Raw genomic sequence first — 18,202 nt, forward strand, 5'->3', positions numbered from 1 at the left:
ACCATCAGACAGACACCTACCATCAGACAGACACCTACCATCAGACAGACACCTACCATCAGACAGACACCTACCATCAGACAGACACCTACCATCAGACAGACTCCTACCATCAGACAGACACCTACCATCAGACAGACTCCTACCATCAGACAGACACCTAGCATCAGACAGACACCTACCATCAGACAGACACCTACCATCAGACAGACACCTACCATCAGACAGACACCTACCATCAGACAGACACCTACCATCAGACACCTAGCATCAGACAGACACCTACCATCAGACAGACACCTACCATCAGACAGACACCTACCATCAGACAGACACCTACCATCAGACAGACACCTACCATCAGACAGACACCTACCATCAGACAGACACCTACCATCAGACAGACACCTACCATCAGACAGACACCTAGCATCAGACAGACACCTACCATCAGACAGACTCCTACCATCAGACAGACACCTACCATCAGACAGACTCCTACCATCAGACAGACACCTAGCATCAGACAGACACCTACCATCAGACAGACACCTACCATCAGACAGACACCTACCATCAGACAGACACCTACCATCAGACAGACACCTACCATCAGACAGACACCTACCATCAGACAGACACCTACCATCAGACAGACACCTACCATCAGACAGACACCTACCATCAGACAGACACCTACCATCAGACAGACACCTACCATCAGACAGACACCTACCATCAGGCAGACACCTACCATCAGACAGACACCTACCATCAGACAGACACCTACCATCAGACACCTACCATCAGACAGACACCTACCATCAGACAGACACCTAGCATCAGACAGACACCTACCATCAGACAGACACCTACCATCAGACAGACACCTACCATCAGACAGACACCTACCATCAGACAGACACCTACCATCAGACACCTACCATCAGACAGACACCTACCATCAGACAGACACCTACCATCAGACAGACACCTACCATCAGACAGACACCTACCATCAGACAGACACCTACCATCAGACAGACACCTACCATCAGACAGACACCTACCATCAGACAGACACCTACCATCAGACAGACACCTAGCATCAGACAGACACCTACCATCAGACAGACTCCTACCATCAGACAGACACCTACCATCAGACAGACTCCTACCATCAGACAGACACCTAGCATCAGACAGACACCTACCATCAGACAGACACCTACCATCAGACAGACACCTACCATCAGACAGACACCTACCATCAGACAGACACCTACCATCAGACAGACACCTACCATCAGACAGACACCTACCATCAGACAGACACCTACCATCAGACAGACACCTACCATCAGACAGACACCTACCATCAGACAGACACCTACCATCAGACAGACACCTACCATCAGGCAGACACCTACCATCAGACAGACACCTACCATCAGACAGACACCTACCATCAGACAGACACCTACCATCAGACAGACACCTATCATCAGACAGACACCTACCATCAGACAGACACCTATCATCAGACAGACACCTACCATCAGACAGACACCTACCATCAGACAGACACCTACCATCAGACACACACCTACCATCAGACACACACCTACCATCAGACACACACCTACCATCAGACAGACACCTACCATCAGACACACAGGACAGGACTGCTGGCTGGGCTTCTCACTACCACTTTACCATCTCAGTTATTATTTACAATTTTTATTCCACTTAAGGAACCTTCCCGATAACTGTTAGCAGCGGTGGTTGGTTGAATTTTATTTATTTGCTGCTGCTCCTCTTCCTGCTCCTCCTCTTGGTCCTACTCCTGCTGCTCCTCCTCCTCCTCCTCTTCCTCTTGGTCCTCCTCCTGCTCCTCCTGCTCCTCAGAAGTAACTGAAGTGTATTATATTGTGATAAATGTTAAATGTGTTTCAGGAGAGTCGAACGTTAACTGTGAACGATCTTTGTTGAGTGTGAACGTCAGGATAAATATGGTTTCTCTTTTACATTAATATTAATGAAAGTCCAGTAATATAAGAGATATTACCAATAGATCTGTCTTTGGGAGGAAACCTGATAGATTGTTGTGACATTCCTGATGGTGTCAGGTTGCAGGATGCTGCCTGTGTCTTTATCTTGCCTGCACTAACAGTTCGAACAACCAGGCAGCAGGGATGGTGAAGTTCCGGGAGTTTCCCAGTCTTCACTAGGATAACCTCGAGGCTGTCACTAACACCAGTCTTCACTAGGATAACCTCGAGGCTGTCACTAACATCAGTCTTCACTAGGATAACCTCGAGGCTGTCACTAACATCAGTCTTCACTAGGATAACCTCGAGGCTGTCACTAACATCAGTCTTCACTAGGATAACCTCGAGGCTGTCACTAACATCAGTCTTCACTAGGATAACCTCGAGGCTGTCACTAACATCAGTCTTCACTAGGATAACCTCGAGGCTGCCACTAACACCAGTCTTCACTAGGATAACCTCGAGGCTGTCACTAACATCAGTCTTCACTAGGATAACCTCGAGGCTGTCACTAACATCAGTCTTCACTAGGATAACCTCGAGGCTACCACTAACACCAGTCTTCACTAGGATAACCTCGAGGCTGCCCCTAACACCAGTCTTCACTAGGATAACCTCGAGGCTGCCACTAACACCAGTCTTCACTAGGATAACCTCGAGGCTGCCACTAACACCAGTCTTCACTAGGATAACCTCGAGGCTGCCACTAACACCAGTCTTCACTAGGATAACCTCGAGGCTACCACTAACACCAGTCTTCACTAGGATAACCTCGAGGCTGCCACTAACACCAGTCTTCACTAGGATAACCTCGAGGCTGCCACTAACACCAGTCTTCACTAGGATAACCTCGAGGCTGCCACTAACACCAGTCTTCACTAGGATAACCTCGAGGCTACCACTAACACCAGTCTTCACTAGGATAACCTCGAGGCTGTCACTAACATCAGTCTTCACTAGGATAACCTCGAGGCTGTCACTAACACCAGTCTTCACTAGGATAACCTCGAGGCTGTCACTAACATCAGTCTTCACTAGGATAACCTCGAGGCTGTCACTAACACCAGTCTTCACTAGGATAACCTCGAGGCTACCACTAACACCAGTCTTCACTAGGATAACCTCGAGGCTGCCCCTAACACCAGTCTTCACTAGGATAACCTCGAGGCTGCCACTAACACCAGTCTTCACTAGGATAACCTCGAGGCTGCCACTAACACCAGTCTTCACTAGGATAACCTCGAGGCTGCCACTAACACCAGTCTTCACTAGGATAACCTCGAGGCTGCCACTAACACCAGTCTTCACTAGGATAACCTCGAGGCTACCACTAACACCAGTCTTCACTAGGATAACCTCGAGGCTGCCACTAACACCAGTCTTCACTAGGATAACCTCGAGGCTGCCACTAACACCAGTCTTCACTAGGATAACCTCGAGGCTGCCACTAACACCAGTCTTCACTAGGATAACCTCGAGGCTACCACTAACACCAGTCTTCACTAGGATAACCTCGAGGCTGTCACTAACATCAGTCTTCACTAGGATAACCTCGAGGCTGCCACTAACACCAGTCTTCACTAGGATAACCTCGAGGCTGACACTAACACCAGTTTTCACTAGGATAACCTCGAGGCTGCCACTAACACCAGTCTTCACTAGGATAACCTCGAGGCTGCCACTAACACCAGTCTTCACTAGGATAACCTCGAGGCTGCCACTAACACCAGTCTTCACTAGGATAACCTCGAGGCTGCCACTAACACCAGTTTTCACTAGGATAACCTCGAGGCTGCCACTAACACCAGTCTTCACTAGGATAACCTCGAGGCTGCCACTAACACCAGTCTTCACTAGGATAACCTCGAGGCTGCCACTAACACCAGTTTTCACTAGGATAACCTCGAGGCTGCCACTAACACCAGTCTTCACTAGGATAACCTCGAGGCTGCCACTAACACCAGTCTTCACTAGGATAACCTCGAGGCTGCCACTAACACCAGTCTTCACTAGGATAACCTCGAGGCTGCCACTAACACCAGTCTTCACTAGGATAACCTCGAGGCTGCCACTAACACCAGTCTTCACTAGGATAACCTCGAGGCTGCCACTAACACCAGTCTTCACTAGGATAACCTCGAGGCTGTCACTAACACCAGTCTTCACTAGGATAACCTCGAGGCTGTCACTAACACCAGTCTTCACTAGGATAACCTCGAGGCTACCACTAACACCAGTCTTCACTAGGATAACCTCGAGGCTGCCACCTAGCAGGTTATCACTAGGATAACCTCTTCACTAGGATAACCTCGAGGCTACCACTAACACCAGTCTTCACTAGGATAACCTCGAGGCTACCACTAACACCAGTCTTCACTAGGATAACCTCGAGGCTGCCACTAACACCAGTCTTCACTAGGATAACCTCGAGGCTGCCACTAACACCAGTCTTCACTAGGATAACCTCGAGGCTGCCACTAACACCAGTCTTCACTAGGATAACCTCGAGGCTGTCACTAACACCAGTCTTCACTAGGATAACCTCGAGGCTACCACTAACACCAGTCTTCACTAGGATAACCTCGAGGCTGCCACCTAGCAGGTTATCACTAGGATAACCTCGAGGCTGCCACTAACACCAGTCTTCACTAGGATAACCTCGAGGCTGCCACTAACACCAGTCTTCACTAGGATAACCTCGAGGCTGCCACTAACACCAGTCTTCACTAGGATAACCTCGAGGCTACCACTAACACCAGTCTTCACTAGGATAACCTCGAGGCTGTCACTAACACCAGTCTTCACTAGGATAACCTCGAGGCTGCCACTAACATCAGTCTTCACTAGGATAACCTCGAGGCTGTCACTAACACCAGTCTTCACTAGGATAACCTCGAGGCTGTCACTAACACCAGTCTTCACTAGGATAACCTCGAGGCTACCACTAACACCAGTCTTCACTAGGATAACCTCGAGGCTGCCACTAACACCAGTCTTCACTAGGATAACCTCGAGGCTGTCACTAACACCAGTCTTCACTAGGATAACCTCGAGGCTGCCACTAACACCAGTCTTCACTAGGATAGCGCAGAAGTTCTCACTAGTACTCACACCATGCAGAAACACACAATAAACACAGTAATCAACACCTTGAGTAGATACGAGTAAATGATAAGCATAGTTCCTCAGACCTGTGAGTACATATACAAGCATAGTTCCTTGGACCTTTGAGTACATATACAAGCATAGTTCCTTGGACCTGTGAGTACATATACAAGCATAGTTCCTTGGACCTGTGAGTACATATACAAGCATAGTTCCTTGGACCTGTGAGTACATATACAAGCATAGTTCCTTGGACCTGTGAGTACATATACAAGCGTAGTTCCTCAGACCTGTGAATACATATACAATCATGGTGCCTCTTGTGTCTCACAGAATATACACATTCAACCACAATACCCCCGGAGACTCTGAGTATATATACATACAACCACAGTGCCCCTGTGCCCCAAGCAGAGTGCCGTCGGGCACCTCACAAAATATACGTATCACAATCAATCAGCAGTGAGTGGGTGTTCTGACAGGTGTCTAATATTTCACTGTCATGTAGTTTCACTGGTGCTGACACTGGAATTTTCCAGCACGAAAATTAAAGTTGTTATGGAATTTGTGTTGTTTGAGCAGCAGCAATGTTGTGAAATGTTGCTATTGTTGAATACTACTCCACCTGCCCACCAGGGGGATAATCACCCGTGAATCGTTATTACGCTCACCTGGAGAAATATAACGATGGCGAGGGGACGTACCCGTGATGTACCTGTGACCTGGCTCGAGGGTTCAACTCTCCCAATCGGTTGTTGACTAGTCAGTCAGCTTGTTACCGCTACCGGTACCACAGGTACACACCTGCCTGTGGTCTACCTTTATTCGGTTGTGTGGGTCACTGCCCCGGCGGCCCGGTCCTAAATTAGGCCTCTTAAGTGATACCCAGATCAGTTAGTCTGTTGATGATATCCGCACGCGGCCGAGACTATGAACCACAACCTAGCTGATCAGAAACTGACTCGAAGAACTTCCTCTTGAAGAAGTTCCCCTTGAAGAAGTTCCCCCTTGAAGAAGTTCCATTTAAGAAGTTCCCCCTTGAAGAAGTTCCAAGAAGTTCCCTCTTAAAGATAGCCAGGAGCCCGTACGTATGAAGAGTACTGGAAAGTCTTGGTCCTCTTAGTGTACTCATGGCATCACTGTTGTTCACTAGATGTTTATTGCATCGTCTGCCAAGCCTCTTGTTTCCGTAGAGAGTGTTTTCTCTGTATATTCTTCAGATGTGCGATTTCGCCCGCCTTACAAGGGACTGTTGGTGTTGAGCAGTATTCCAGTCTAGAATAAGTGGCCTGAAGAGTATCATGACTGGCTTGACATCTCTTGTTGATTTAAATATTCTAGTTATCCACTCAGTCGTATTCATAGTGGCTGTGAGAATAACACTGTTGTGATTCTTGACATTATCACTCTCAAGTTTCTCACATTAATTTCCGCTTTACTGTTGATATTGTTTTATACTCCGTAATATTTCTTTTGTTTCTTCGTGATTGAAATTTGTCCTCATTGAATGTGTTGCTTCTTGTGGGGCGCTGTGTGAGGTACGACCTTCCCACCACTCAAAGGTACGATCTTTCCACTACCCAAAGGTACGACCTTTCCACAACTCAATGGTACGACTTTCCCGCCAGTCAGGGTGAGGATAAGGGCCCCAGAGTAGACTACCTCACATCCAGCGTCTGTCCTGAAGCTTCCGTTCCTCACAAGCCTCGAGTTGGTTAACACCTTACTAGTATTCTGTCTTCTGTATGGATGTGTTAAGCTGTAGTTAGTGAGTTGTCATGGTATTGTTAAACCCACATATAAACAGTGGAAATACCTGTCACTAAGTTTGGCGGTGGAAATATACAGTTACTCAAACGCTGACATCTGTTGTATACTTCATGACTCATTCTCCTCATTGTTGTGATAACTGTGCTTACACTGGTAACTTGTATGACCAGGTACAATAACCATTTTATGAGAGAAGTGTCTTGAAAACCCTGTGTCAAGGTTTCTGCGTGTGTCCTTCCTAGAATATTGTATTATTAATGTTATTACCAGAGAGTGATGAGTCAAGACCAGACACAGACTATTACTAAGCAAGCTTAATCAACTGATGACTTGATGAAGCTGACATACAACAACAACAGTGTTACTTGATGTAGTTCTACATACAATAGCAACAACAACAGTGTTACTTGATGTAGTTCTACATACAATAGCAACAACAACAGTGTTACTTGATGTAGTTCTACATACAATAGCAACAACAACAGTGCAATAATATAAATTTAAACAATGTCATAATAAAAGGTTGTTTAAGCTGCGCCTGTTTGTGTACACTAAACCAATATCTTGTTTACCTCCTTACAGAGTGGTCTGTGTGCGTCGGGAGACAGTGGAGATGGGCGTGGAGGCCCCCGCATCACCCACCTCACTGCCTCCGTGGGCGTGGGTGTGGGCGTAGTGGACGACGAACCACGGTTCCCACGCCTCGACCAGTGCGCTCACTTCCACTACGAGTACGTGGAGCTCCCGCCCCTGCAGGTGAGTACAGCCTGCCTGCACCATGTACTCTTCCTCCACGCTGTTGTACATGCATTGTTTTGTATTCAGATCTGTAGCAGTGACAGTCAGCGAGTGGAGTAATGTAGGAGGTTCAGTGCATTCACTGTAGCAGTGACAGTCAGCGAGTGGAGTAATGCAGGAGGTTCAGTGCACTCACTGTAGCAGTGACAGTCAGCGAGTGGAGTAATGCAGGAGGTTCAGTGCACTCACTGTAGCAGTGACAGTCAACGAATGGAGTAATGCAGGAGGTTCAGTGCACTCACTGTAGCAGTGACAGTCAGCGAGTGGAGTAATGCAGGAGGTTCAGTGCACTCACTGTAGCAGTGACAGTCAGCGAGTGGAGTAATGCAGGAGGTTCAGTGCACTCACTGTAGCAGTGACAGTCAGCGAGTGGAGTAATGCAGGAGGTTCAGTGCACTCACTGTAGCAGTGACAGTCAGCGAGTGGAGTAATGCAGGAGGTTCAGTGCACTCACTGTAGCAGTGACAGTCAGCGAGTGGAGTAATGCAGGAGGTTCAGTGCACTCACTGTAGCAGTGACAGTCAGCGAGTGGAGTAATGCAGGAGGTTCAGTGCACTCACTGTAGCAGTGACAGTCAGCGAGTGGAGTAACACAGGAGGTTCAGTGCACTCACTGTAGCAGTGACAGTCAGCGAGTGGAGTAACACAGGAGGTTCAGTGCACTCACTGTAGCAGTGACAGTCAGCGAGTGGAGTAATGCAGGAGGTTCAGTGCACTCACTGTAGCAGTGACAGTCAGCGAGTGGAGTAATGCAGGAGGTTCAGTGCATTCACTGTAGCAGTGACAGTCAGCAAGTGGAGTAACACAGGAGGTTCACTGCACTCACTGTAGCAGTGACAGTCAGCAAGTGGAGTAACACAGGAGGTTCACTGCACTCACTGTAGCAGTGACAGTCAGCAAGTGGAGTAACACAGGAGGTTCACTGCACTCACTGTAGCAGTGACAGTCAGCAAGTGGAGTAACACAGGAGGTTCAGTGCACTCACTGTAGCAGTGACAGTCAGCGAGTGGAGTAACACAGGAGGTTCAGTGCACTCACTGTAGCAGTGACAGTCAGCAAGTGGAGTAACACAGGAGGTTCAGTGCACTCACTGTAGCAGTGACAGTCAGCAAGTGGAGTTACACAGGAGGTTCAGTGCACTCACTGTAGCAGTGACAGTCAGCAAGTGGAGTAACACATGAGGTTCAGTGTACTCACTGTAGCAGTGACAATCAGCAAGTGGAGTAACACATGAGGTTCAGTGCACTCACTGTAGCAGTGACAGTCAGCAAGTGGAGTAATACAGGAGGTTCAGTGCACTCACTGTAGCAGTGACAGTCAGCAAGTGGAGTAACACAGGAGGTTCAGTGCACTCACTGTAGCAGTGACAGTCAGCAAGTGGAGTAACACAGGAGGTTCAGTGCACTCACTGTAGCAGTGACAGTCAGCAAGTGGAGTAACACAGGAGGTTCAGTGCACTCACTGTAGTCGTGACAGTCAGCAAGTGGAGTAACACAGGAGGTTCAGTGCACTCACTGTAGCAATGACAGTCAGCAAGTGGAGTAACACAGGAGGTTCAGTGCACTCACTGTAGCAATGACAGTCAGCAAGTGGAGTAACACAGGAGGTTCAGTGCACTCACTGTAGCAGTGACAGTCAGCAAGTGGAGTAACACAGGAGGTTCACTGCACTCACTGTCACACCTCCTTATAAAAACAGTTGGAGTTGCTACTTGCAATTTAAGGATCAGCTTTGATTAAAAGTCTGATAATTTACGTATTTTAGCTAAATAATAACGTAAGAAAACGCATCACACCGCTCTGACACCAACGCAGATTGCGTTGCCGTAAATTCTGCGGAGGCGTTTGACATTACGTGACCCTGGTGAGGTGGGGGGGGGGTGCGTGGTGCCGCCTCGGGGGGCGGTGACCCCGAAACCAACTACAGGCTACAGAGTGATAATTTACACGATATCAAAAGGTTTAACCGGTCATGTAAGAGTTCAAATTTTTAGCAGAATAGAGGAGATACATAACAGTGTGTGAGTGTATTAAGGTGACCTGCGTAATATAATGTCTTTATCTTATTATGGTTATAAGAGAGCAGTAAAACCTCATGTGGGAGTGATGTTACAGCTCTTTCCTGCCTTTACTGTTTGTCATCCTCACAGCATACATAAACACCAACCATAACTTCAGTCCATCTTGTGCAGACACAGCCATGGTACAGTGGAAGGCTACCGTTGGATACCAACAGTCCTCCGTTGAATAACAGATAATGTTCAACGGTGAGAAATTTGTAGTTCTTCGATACAGAAAAATTTGAGTACTAAAAAATACATGTGTGTGTTGGTGATGAGTTCAGTAGTGTGGCTGATGATGAGTTTAGTAGTGAGGCTGGTGATGAGTTTAGTAGTGTGGCTAATGATGAGTTAAGTAGTGTGGCTGGTGATGAGTTCAGTAGTGTGTCTGATGATGAGTTAAGTGTTGTGGCTGGTGATGAGTTCAGTAGTGTGTCTGATGATGAGTCCAGTAGTGTGGCTGATGATGAGTTTAGTGTTGTGGCTAGTGATGAGTTCAGCAGTGTGGCTGATGATGAGTTAAGTGTTGTGGCTGGTGATGAGTTAAGTGTTATGGCTAGTGATGAGTTCAGTAGTGTGTCTGATGATGAGTTAAGTAGTGTGGTTGGTGATGAGTTCAGTAGTGTGGCTGATGATGAGCTAAGTAGTGTGGTTGGTGATGAGTTCAGTAGTGTGGCAGGTGATGAGTTCAGTAGTGTGGTTGGTGATGAGTTCAATAGTGAGGTTGGTGATGAGTTAAGTAGTGTGGCCGGTGATGAGTTCAGTGGTGTGGTTGGTGATGAGTTCAGTAGTGAGGTTGGTGATGAGTTAAGTAGTAAGTCTGGTGGTGATTTCAGTAGTGTGGTTGGTGATGAGTTCTGTATTGAGGGTTATAATGAGTTCAATAGTGTGGCTGATGATGAGTTCAGTAGTGTGGCTGATGATGAGTTCAGTAGTGTGGCTGATGATGAGTTTAGTAGTGTGGCTGGTAATGAGTTTAGTAGTGTGGCTGATGATGAGTTCAGTAGTGTGGCTGGTAATGAGTTTAGTAGTGTGGCTGGTGATGAGTTTAGTAGTGTGGCTGGTGATGAGTTCGGTATTGAGGGTTATAATGAGTTCAATAGTGTGGCTGATGATGAGTTCAGTAGTGTGGCTGATGATGAGTTCAGTAGTGTGGCTGATGATGAGTTCAGTAGTGTGGCTGATGATGAGTTCAGTAGTGTGGTTGGTGTTAAGTTCAGTAGTGAGGTTGGTGATGAGTTCAGTAGTGTGGTTGGTGATGAGTTCATTAGTGTGGTTGGTGATGAGTTCAGTAGTGTGGTTTTTGATGAGTTCAGTAGTGTGGTTGGTGATGAGTTCATTAGTGTGGTTGGTGATGAGTTCAGTAGTGTGGTTTTTGATGAGTTCAGTAGTGTGGTTGGTGATGAGTTCATTAGTGTGGTTGGTGATGAGTTCAGTAGTGTGGTTTTTGATGAGTTCAGTAGTGTGGTTGGTGATGAGTTCATTAGTGTGGTTGGTGATGAGTTCAGTAGTGTGGTTTTTGATGAGTTCAGTAGTGTGGTTGGTGATGAGTTCAGTAGTGTGGTTGGTGATGAGTTCAGTAGTGTGGTTTTTGATGAGTTCAGTAGTGTGGTTGGTGATGAGTTCAGTAGTGTGGTTGGTGATGAGTTCATTAGTGTGGTTGGTGATGAGTTCAGTAGTGTGGTTTTTGATGAGTTCAGTAGTGTGGTTGGTGATGAGTTCATTAGTGTGGTTGATGATGAGTTCAGTAGTGTGGTTTTTGATGAGTTCAGTAGTGTGGTTGGTGATGAGTTCAGTAGTGTGGTTGGTGATGAGTTCAGTAGTGTGGTTTTTGATGAGTTCAGTAGTGTGGTTGGTGATGAGTTCAGTAGTGTGGTTGGTGATGAGTTCAGTAGTGTGGTTGGTGATGAGTTCATTAGTGTGGTTGGTGATGAGTTCAGTAGTGTGGTTTTTGATGAGTTCAGTAGTGTGGTTGGTGTTAAGTTCAGTAGTGAGGTTGGTGATGAGTTCATTAGTGTGGTTGGTGATGAGTTCAGTAGTGTGGTTGGTGATGAGTTCAGTAGTGTGGTTTTTGATGAGTTCAGTAGTGTGGTTGGTGTTAAGTTCAGTAGTGAGGTTGGTGATGAGTTCATTAGTGTGGATTTTGATGAGTTCAGTAGTGTGGTTGGTGATGAGTTCATTAGTGTGGTTGGTGATGAGTTCAGTAGTGTGGTTGGTGTTAAGTTCAGTAGTGAGGTTGGTGTTAAGTTCAGTAGTGTGGATTTTGATGAGTTCAGTAGTGTGGTTGGTGATGAGTTCATTAGTGTGGTTGGTGATGAGTTCAGTAGTGTGGTTGGTGTTAAGTTCAGTAGTGAGGTTGGTGTTAAGTTCAGTAGTGTGGTTGGTGATGAGTTCATTAGTGTGGTTGGTGTTAAGTTCAGTAGTGAGGTTGGTGATGAGTTCATTAGTGTGGTTGGTGTTAAGTTCAGTAGTGTGGTTGGTGATGAGTTCATTAGTGTGGATTTTGATGAGTTCAGTAGTGTGGTTGGTGATGAGTTCATTAGTGTGGTTGGTGTTAAGTTCAGTAGTGTGGTTGGTGATGAGTTCAGTAGTGTGGATTTTGATGAGTTCAGTAGTGTGGTTGGTGATGAGTTCAGTAGTGTGGATTTTGATGAGTTCAGTAGTGTGGTTAGTGATGAGTTCAGTAGTGTGGTTGGTGATGAGTTCACTAGTGTGGTTGGTGTTAAGTTCAGTAGTGAGGTTGGTGATGAGTTCAGTAGTGAGGTTGGTGATGAGTTCATTAGTGTGTTTGGTGTTAAGTTCAGTAGTGAGGTTGGTGATGAGTTCAGTAGTGTGGTTGGTGATGAGTTCAGTAGTGAGGTTGGTGATGAGTTCAGTAGTGAGGTTGGTGATGAGTTCAGTAGTGTGGTTGGTGATGAGTTCAGTAGTGAGGTTGGTGATGAGTTCAGTAGTGTGGTTGGTGATGAGTTCAGTAGTGTGTTTGGTGATGAGTTCAGTAGTGTGGTTGGTGATGAGTTCAGTAGTGTGGTTGGTGATGAGTTCAGTAGTGAGGTTGGTGATGAGTTCAGTAGTGAGGTTGGTGATGAGTTCATTAGTGTGGTTGGTGATGAGTTCAGTAGTGTGGTTGGTGTTAAGTTCAGTAGTGTGGTTGGTGATGAGTTCAGTAGTGTGGATTTTGATGAGTTCAGTAGTGTGGTTGGTAATGAGTTCAGTAGTGTGGTTGGTGTTAAGTTCAGTAGTGAGGTTGGTGATGAGTTCAGTAGTGTGGTTGGTGATGAGTTCAGTAGTGTGGTTGGTGATGAGTTCATTAGTGTGGTTGGTGATGAGTTCAGTAGTGTGGTTGGTGTTAAGTTCAGTAGTGAGGTTGGTGATGAGTTCAGTAGTGTGGTTGGTGATGAGTTCAGTAGTGCGGCTTTTGATGAGTTCAGTAGTGTGGCTGATGATGAGTTCAGTAGTGTGGTTGGTGATGAGTTCATTAGTGTGGTTGGTGATGAGTTCAGTAGTGTGGTTGGTGATGAGTTCAGTAGTGTGGTTGGTGATGAGTTCAGTAGTGTGGTTGGTGATGAGTTCAGTAGTGTGGTTGATGATGAGTTCAGTAGTGTGGTTTTTGATGAGTTCAGTAGTGTGGTTGGTGATGAGTTCAGTAGTGTGGTTGGTGATGAGTTCAGTAGTGTGGTTGGTGATGAGTTCAGTAGTGTGGTTGGTGATGAGTTCAGTAGTGTGGTTTTTGATGAGTTCAGTAGTGTGGTTGGTGATGAGTTCAGTAGTGTGGCTTTTGATGAGTTCAGTAGTGTGGTTTTTGATGAGTTTAGTAGTGTGGTTGGTGATGAGTTCAGTAGTGTGGTTGGTGATGAATTCAGTAGTGTGGTTGGTGATGAGTTCAGTAGTGTGGTTTTTGATGAGTTCAGTAGTGTGGTTGGTGATGAGTTCAGTAGTTTGGTTGGTGATGAGTTCAGTAGTGTGGTTGGTGATGAGTTCAGTAGTGTGGTTGGTGATGAGTTCAGTAGTGTGGTTTTTGATGAGTTCAGTAGTGTGGTTGGTGATGAGTTCAGTAGTGTGGCTTTTGATGAGTTCAGTAGTGTGGTTTTTGATGAGTTTAGTAGTGTGGTTGGTGATGAGTTCAGTAGTGTGGTTGGTGATGAATTCAGTAGTGTGGTTGGTGATGAGTTCAGTAGTGTGGTTTTTGATGAGTTCAGTAGTGTGGTTGGTGATGAGTTCAGTAGTTTGGTTGGTGATGAGTTCAGTAGTGTGGTTGGTGATGAGTTCAGTAGTGTGGTTGGTGATGAGTTCAGTAGTGTGGTTGGTGATGAATTCAGTAGTGTGGTTGGTGATGAGTTCAGTAGTGTGGTTTTTGATGAGTTCAGTAGTGTGGTTGGTGATGAGTTCAGTAGTTTGGTTGGTGATGAGTTCAGTAGAGTGGTTGGTGATGAGTTCAGTAGTGTGGGTGGTGATGAGTTCACTAGTGTGGTTGGTGATGAGTTCAGTAGTGTGGTTGGTGATGAGTTCACTAGTGTGGTTGGTGATGAGTTCAGTAGTGTGGTTGGTGATGAGTTCAGTAGTGTGGTTTTTGATGAGTTCAGTAGTGTGGTTGGTGATGAGTTCAGTAGTTTGGTTGGTGATGAGTTCAGTAGTGTGGTTGGTGATGAGTTCAGTAGTGTGGTTGGTGATGAGTTCAGTAGTGTGGTTGGTGATGAGTTCAGTAGTGTGGTTGGTGATGAGTTCAGTAGTGTGAGTGGTGATGAGTTCAGTAGTGTGGTTGGTGATGAGTTCAGTAGTGTGGTTGGTGATGAACACAGGAAGGTCACACATGGCAGATCACTGTTCTCGTTTGTCGATAATTATTATGTTATCCCCCCTGCACCCTAGCAGCCCTCCTGCCCCCATGATCCATGTTCTCTGCCCCCTGCCCTCTGCTCACCTTACTCCTCCCCCTACCCTCTCTGCCCTCTCATGCTTGCTCCATACCCACTCACCCTCCCATTCACCTTCCCCACTCACCCTCCCCACTCACCTTCCCCGCTCACCCTCCCCACTCACCCTCCCCACTCACCTTCCCCACTCACCCTCCCCACTCACCCTCCCCACTCACCTTCCCCTCTCACCCTCCCCACTCACCCTCCCCACTCACCCTCCCCACTCACCCTCCCCACTCACCTTCCCCACTCACCTTCCCCATTCACTTTCCCCACTCACCTTCCCCACTCATCCTCCCCACTCACCGTCCCCACTCACCCCCTCTCACCTTCCCCACTCAACCTTCCCACTCACCCTCCCCACTCACCTTCCCCACTCACCCTCCCCACTCACCTTCCCCACTCACCTTCCCCTCTCACCCTCCCAACTTACCTTCCCACTCACCCTCCCCACTCACCCTCCCCACTCACCTTCCCCACTCACCCTTCCAACTCACCCTCCCCACTCACCTTCCCCACTCACCCTCCCCACTCACCTTCCTCACTCACCTTCCCCACTCACCTTCCCCTCTCACCCTCCCAACTCACCTTCCCACTCACCCTCCCCACTCACCCTCCCCACTCACCTTCCCCACTCACCCTCCCCACTCACCTTCCCCACTCACCTTCCCCACTCATCCTCCCCACTCACCTTCACCACTCACCATCCCACACACCCTCCCCACTCACCCTCCCCACTCACCATCCCCACACACCCTCCCCACTCACCTTCCCCACTCACCTTCCCCACTCACCCTCCCCACTCACCTTCCCCACTCACCTTCCCCACTCACCCTCCCAACTCACCTTCCCCACTCACTCTCCCCACTCACCTTCCCCACTCACCCTCCCCACTCACCTTCCCCACTCACCCTCCCCACTCACCTTCCCCACTCACCTTCCCACTCACCCTCCCCACTCACCCTCCCCACTCACCCTCCCCACTCACCTTCCCCACTCACCCTCCCCACTCACCTTCCCCACTCACCTTCCCCACTCACCCTCCCCACTCACCTTCCCCACTCACCTTCCCCACTCACCCTCCCAACTCACCTTCCCCACTCACTCTCCCCACTCACCTTCCCCACTCACCCTCCCAGCTCACCTTTCCATTCAACTTCCTCTCGTTCCTGGGAGGTGTCAACTAGCATGTATCGCAGTGGCTAGTGGTGCACCGCACACCTTGTAATCTCCATAATTATTGCTGAGTCTTGCTCTGTCATCGTGAACGTGGGGGGGGGGCGGTTACTTTGTACTTGTGTACCTGTATTTGCTATGCTCGAGTCCTGGCTCCTGGCCCCGCCTCTAAATTAATCGTCGTAGCCAAACCTGACTGAACCTAACCTAACCTAACCTAACCTAACCTATCCTAACCTAACCTAACCTAACCTAACCTAACCTATCCTAACCTAACCTAACCTAACCTAACCTAATCTAACCTATCCTAACCTAAATAACAAAAAAAGGCACAATACCGTGACTGGAACGATACACAAATAACCCGCAAATAAAAGAGAGAAGCTTACGGCGACGTTTCGGTCCGACTTGGACCATTTACAAAGTCACACTAACCAGAAGTGGAGCAGGACGGCTATATATAGGCAGGAAGAGGTGGAGGTGGTGGTAGTAGTAGTAGTAGTAGTAGTAGTAGTAGTAGTAGTAGTAGTAGTAGTAGTAGTAGAGGTAGTAGTAGTGGTAGTGGTGGTAGTGGGGAATAAGGAGGAGGAGCCAGTCAAATGCAAAGAAAGGGGAGCACTGCAAGGGAGCTAGGTGCCCACAGAGGGAGAGCAAGTGCACAGAGGTGGGGGGAAGGGGAAGTGGTGAAATAAATAAAGAAGGAACAGAAACACGAGACAGATGGAAGAAAGACAACCCAGTGGAGAAAAAGTAAAGAGGAAAGGGGAAGAGGGAGAAGAAGAAAAAAAGAAAAAGAAAAAGAAAAAATGAGGAGTCAGGTTAAGTCACGGGTGTTCTGAAGTTTGGAGCATTTTACAATGTAGTGGGAGAGGAAGGCATCTACAGAGACGAAGCCAGGACTAAGATTCATACAAGGAAAGTTGTGTATTAGGGAGGATTCAACTAGACGGCGACTGTTAGAGTTGGAAGTAGGGAAGACAGTTTTACGGGAAGACCAGTCAATAGGATGGCTATGATCTATGACGTGACAAAACAGAGCATTGTTAGTGTCGGCAAGCCTAACACTATTTTTGTGCTCCCTAAGTCTGTCAGAAAGAGATAGACCAGTTTCTCCGAAGTATTGAAGAGGACAGGAGGAGCAAGAAATAGAGTAGACACCAGGAACATCTGTAGAGGGAGCAGAGGTATGAACGAGATTAGTGCGAAGAGTGTTAGTCTGGCGGAAGGTATGCTTGATGTCTAAGGGACGGAGAGAATTGTTGAGATTAGAAAGACCGGAAATGTAGGGAAGGCAGAGGACAGAAGAGCTCCCAGGAGTAGAGAGTTTGGGAGGGAAGAAATTACGTTTAGCACGTGAGAAGGCAGAGTCTATGAAATGGGAAGGGTAGCCAAGACGGGAACACGAATTATGAAGAGTGGAAATTTCTGCTGGAAGGAACTGAGGATCACAGATGCGGAGGGCACGGAGAAAGAGGGAGATAAGAACACTTTTCTTGACAGGGGAAGCATGATAGGAAAAGTAGTGAATGTACATGCCACTGTGCATAGGTTTTCGGTAAACGGAAAAGGAAAAACCTAACCTAACCTAACCTAACATAACCTAACACTATCAGAGTAACCTATAGGCACGTAGAACAATATTTATACAAGTACGTTGACGTTAGTCCAAGTTGGAACGCAGGAGCTTGTCATACTTACTCTTAAAACTGTGTATAGTGTGTCTCAGTCACCTGAGTATGTGGCTGGTTGCACCTGCTTGGTGTCTACCATCACACAGTTTATGTGTTCCATGTTGCACCCTGGCTGCTCTCCACCTCTCATAGTGTGTCCCTCGATACATGCCACGTTGCTGCCATCCACAGCCTGAATGATCAGGCTGTCATCCAGGGAGAGTAGGTCAAGGACCAGGTCGCGGAGGGGGAGATGGCCACTTTCCCTTCGCAACGATTAAGAGGTTGGTAGACCTTTATGATGGTGCTAATACCAGAGTGCCATCACCACCATGTAGGGTGACACAACCACCACCATGCAGGGTGCCACCCCCCCCAGCACACAGGGTGCCACAACCACCGTGTAGGGTGACACAACCACCACCATGCAGAGTGCCACACTACCACCATGCACCAGCTATACAGGGTGCCACCACCCCCAGCACACAGGGTGCCACCACCACCAACATACAGGTTACTATCACCACCAGCACACAGGGTGCCACAACCACCGTGTAGGGTGACACAACCACCACCATGCAGAGTGCCACCACCACCATGAAGGGTGCCACACTACCATACAGGGTGCCACCACCCCTAGCATACAGGGTGTCACCACCAC

The 18,202-nt window shown here is 47.6% G+C and overlaps 1 protein-coding gene across 6 annotated transcripts in view; it reads left to right on the top strand.

The window, feature by feature from the left end:
• The window catches only part of CdGAPr (GTPase-activating protein CdGAPr), a 1,516,021-nt gene that overhangs the window by 995,739 nt on the left and 502,080 nt on the right, over nt 1-18,202 (top strand). For all 6 annotated transcript variants that reach the window (XM_070082835.1, XM_070082834.1, XM_070082838.1 and 3 more), the window contains one exon: nt 7,509-7,682. In XM_070082835.1, the coding sequence (XP_069938936.1) occupies nt 7,509-7,682 (174 nt within the window). The remainder of the gene's footprint in view (nt 1-7,508; nt 7,683-18,202) is intronic.

This window comes from Cherax quadricarinatus, chromosome 8 (genome assembly GCF_038502225.1).
Source record: "Cherax quadricarinatus isolate ZL_2023a chromosome 8, ASM3850222v1, whole genome shotgun sequence".
Classification (NCBI taxonomy): domain Eukaryota; kingdom Metazoa; phylum Arthropoda; class Malacostraca; order Decapoda; family Parastacidae; genus Cherax; species Cherax quadricarinatus.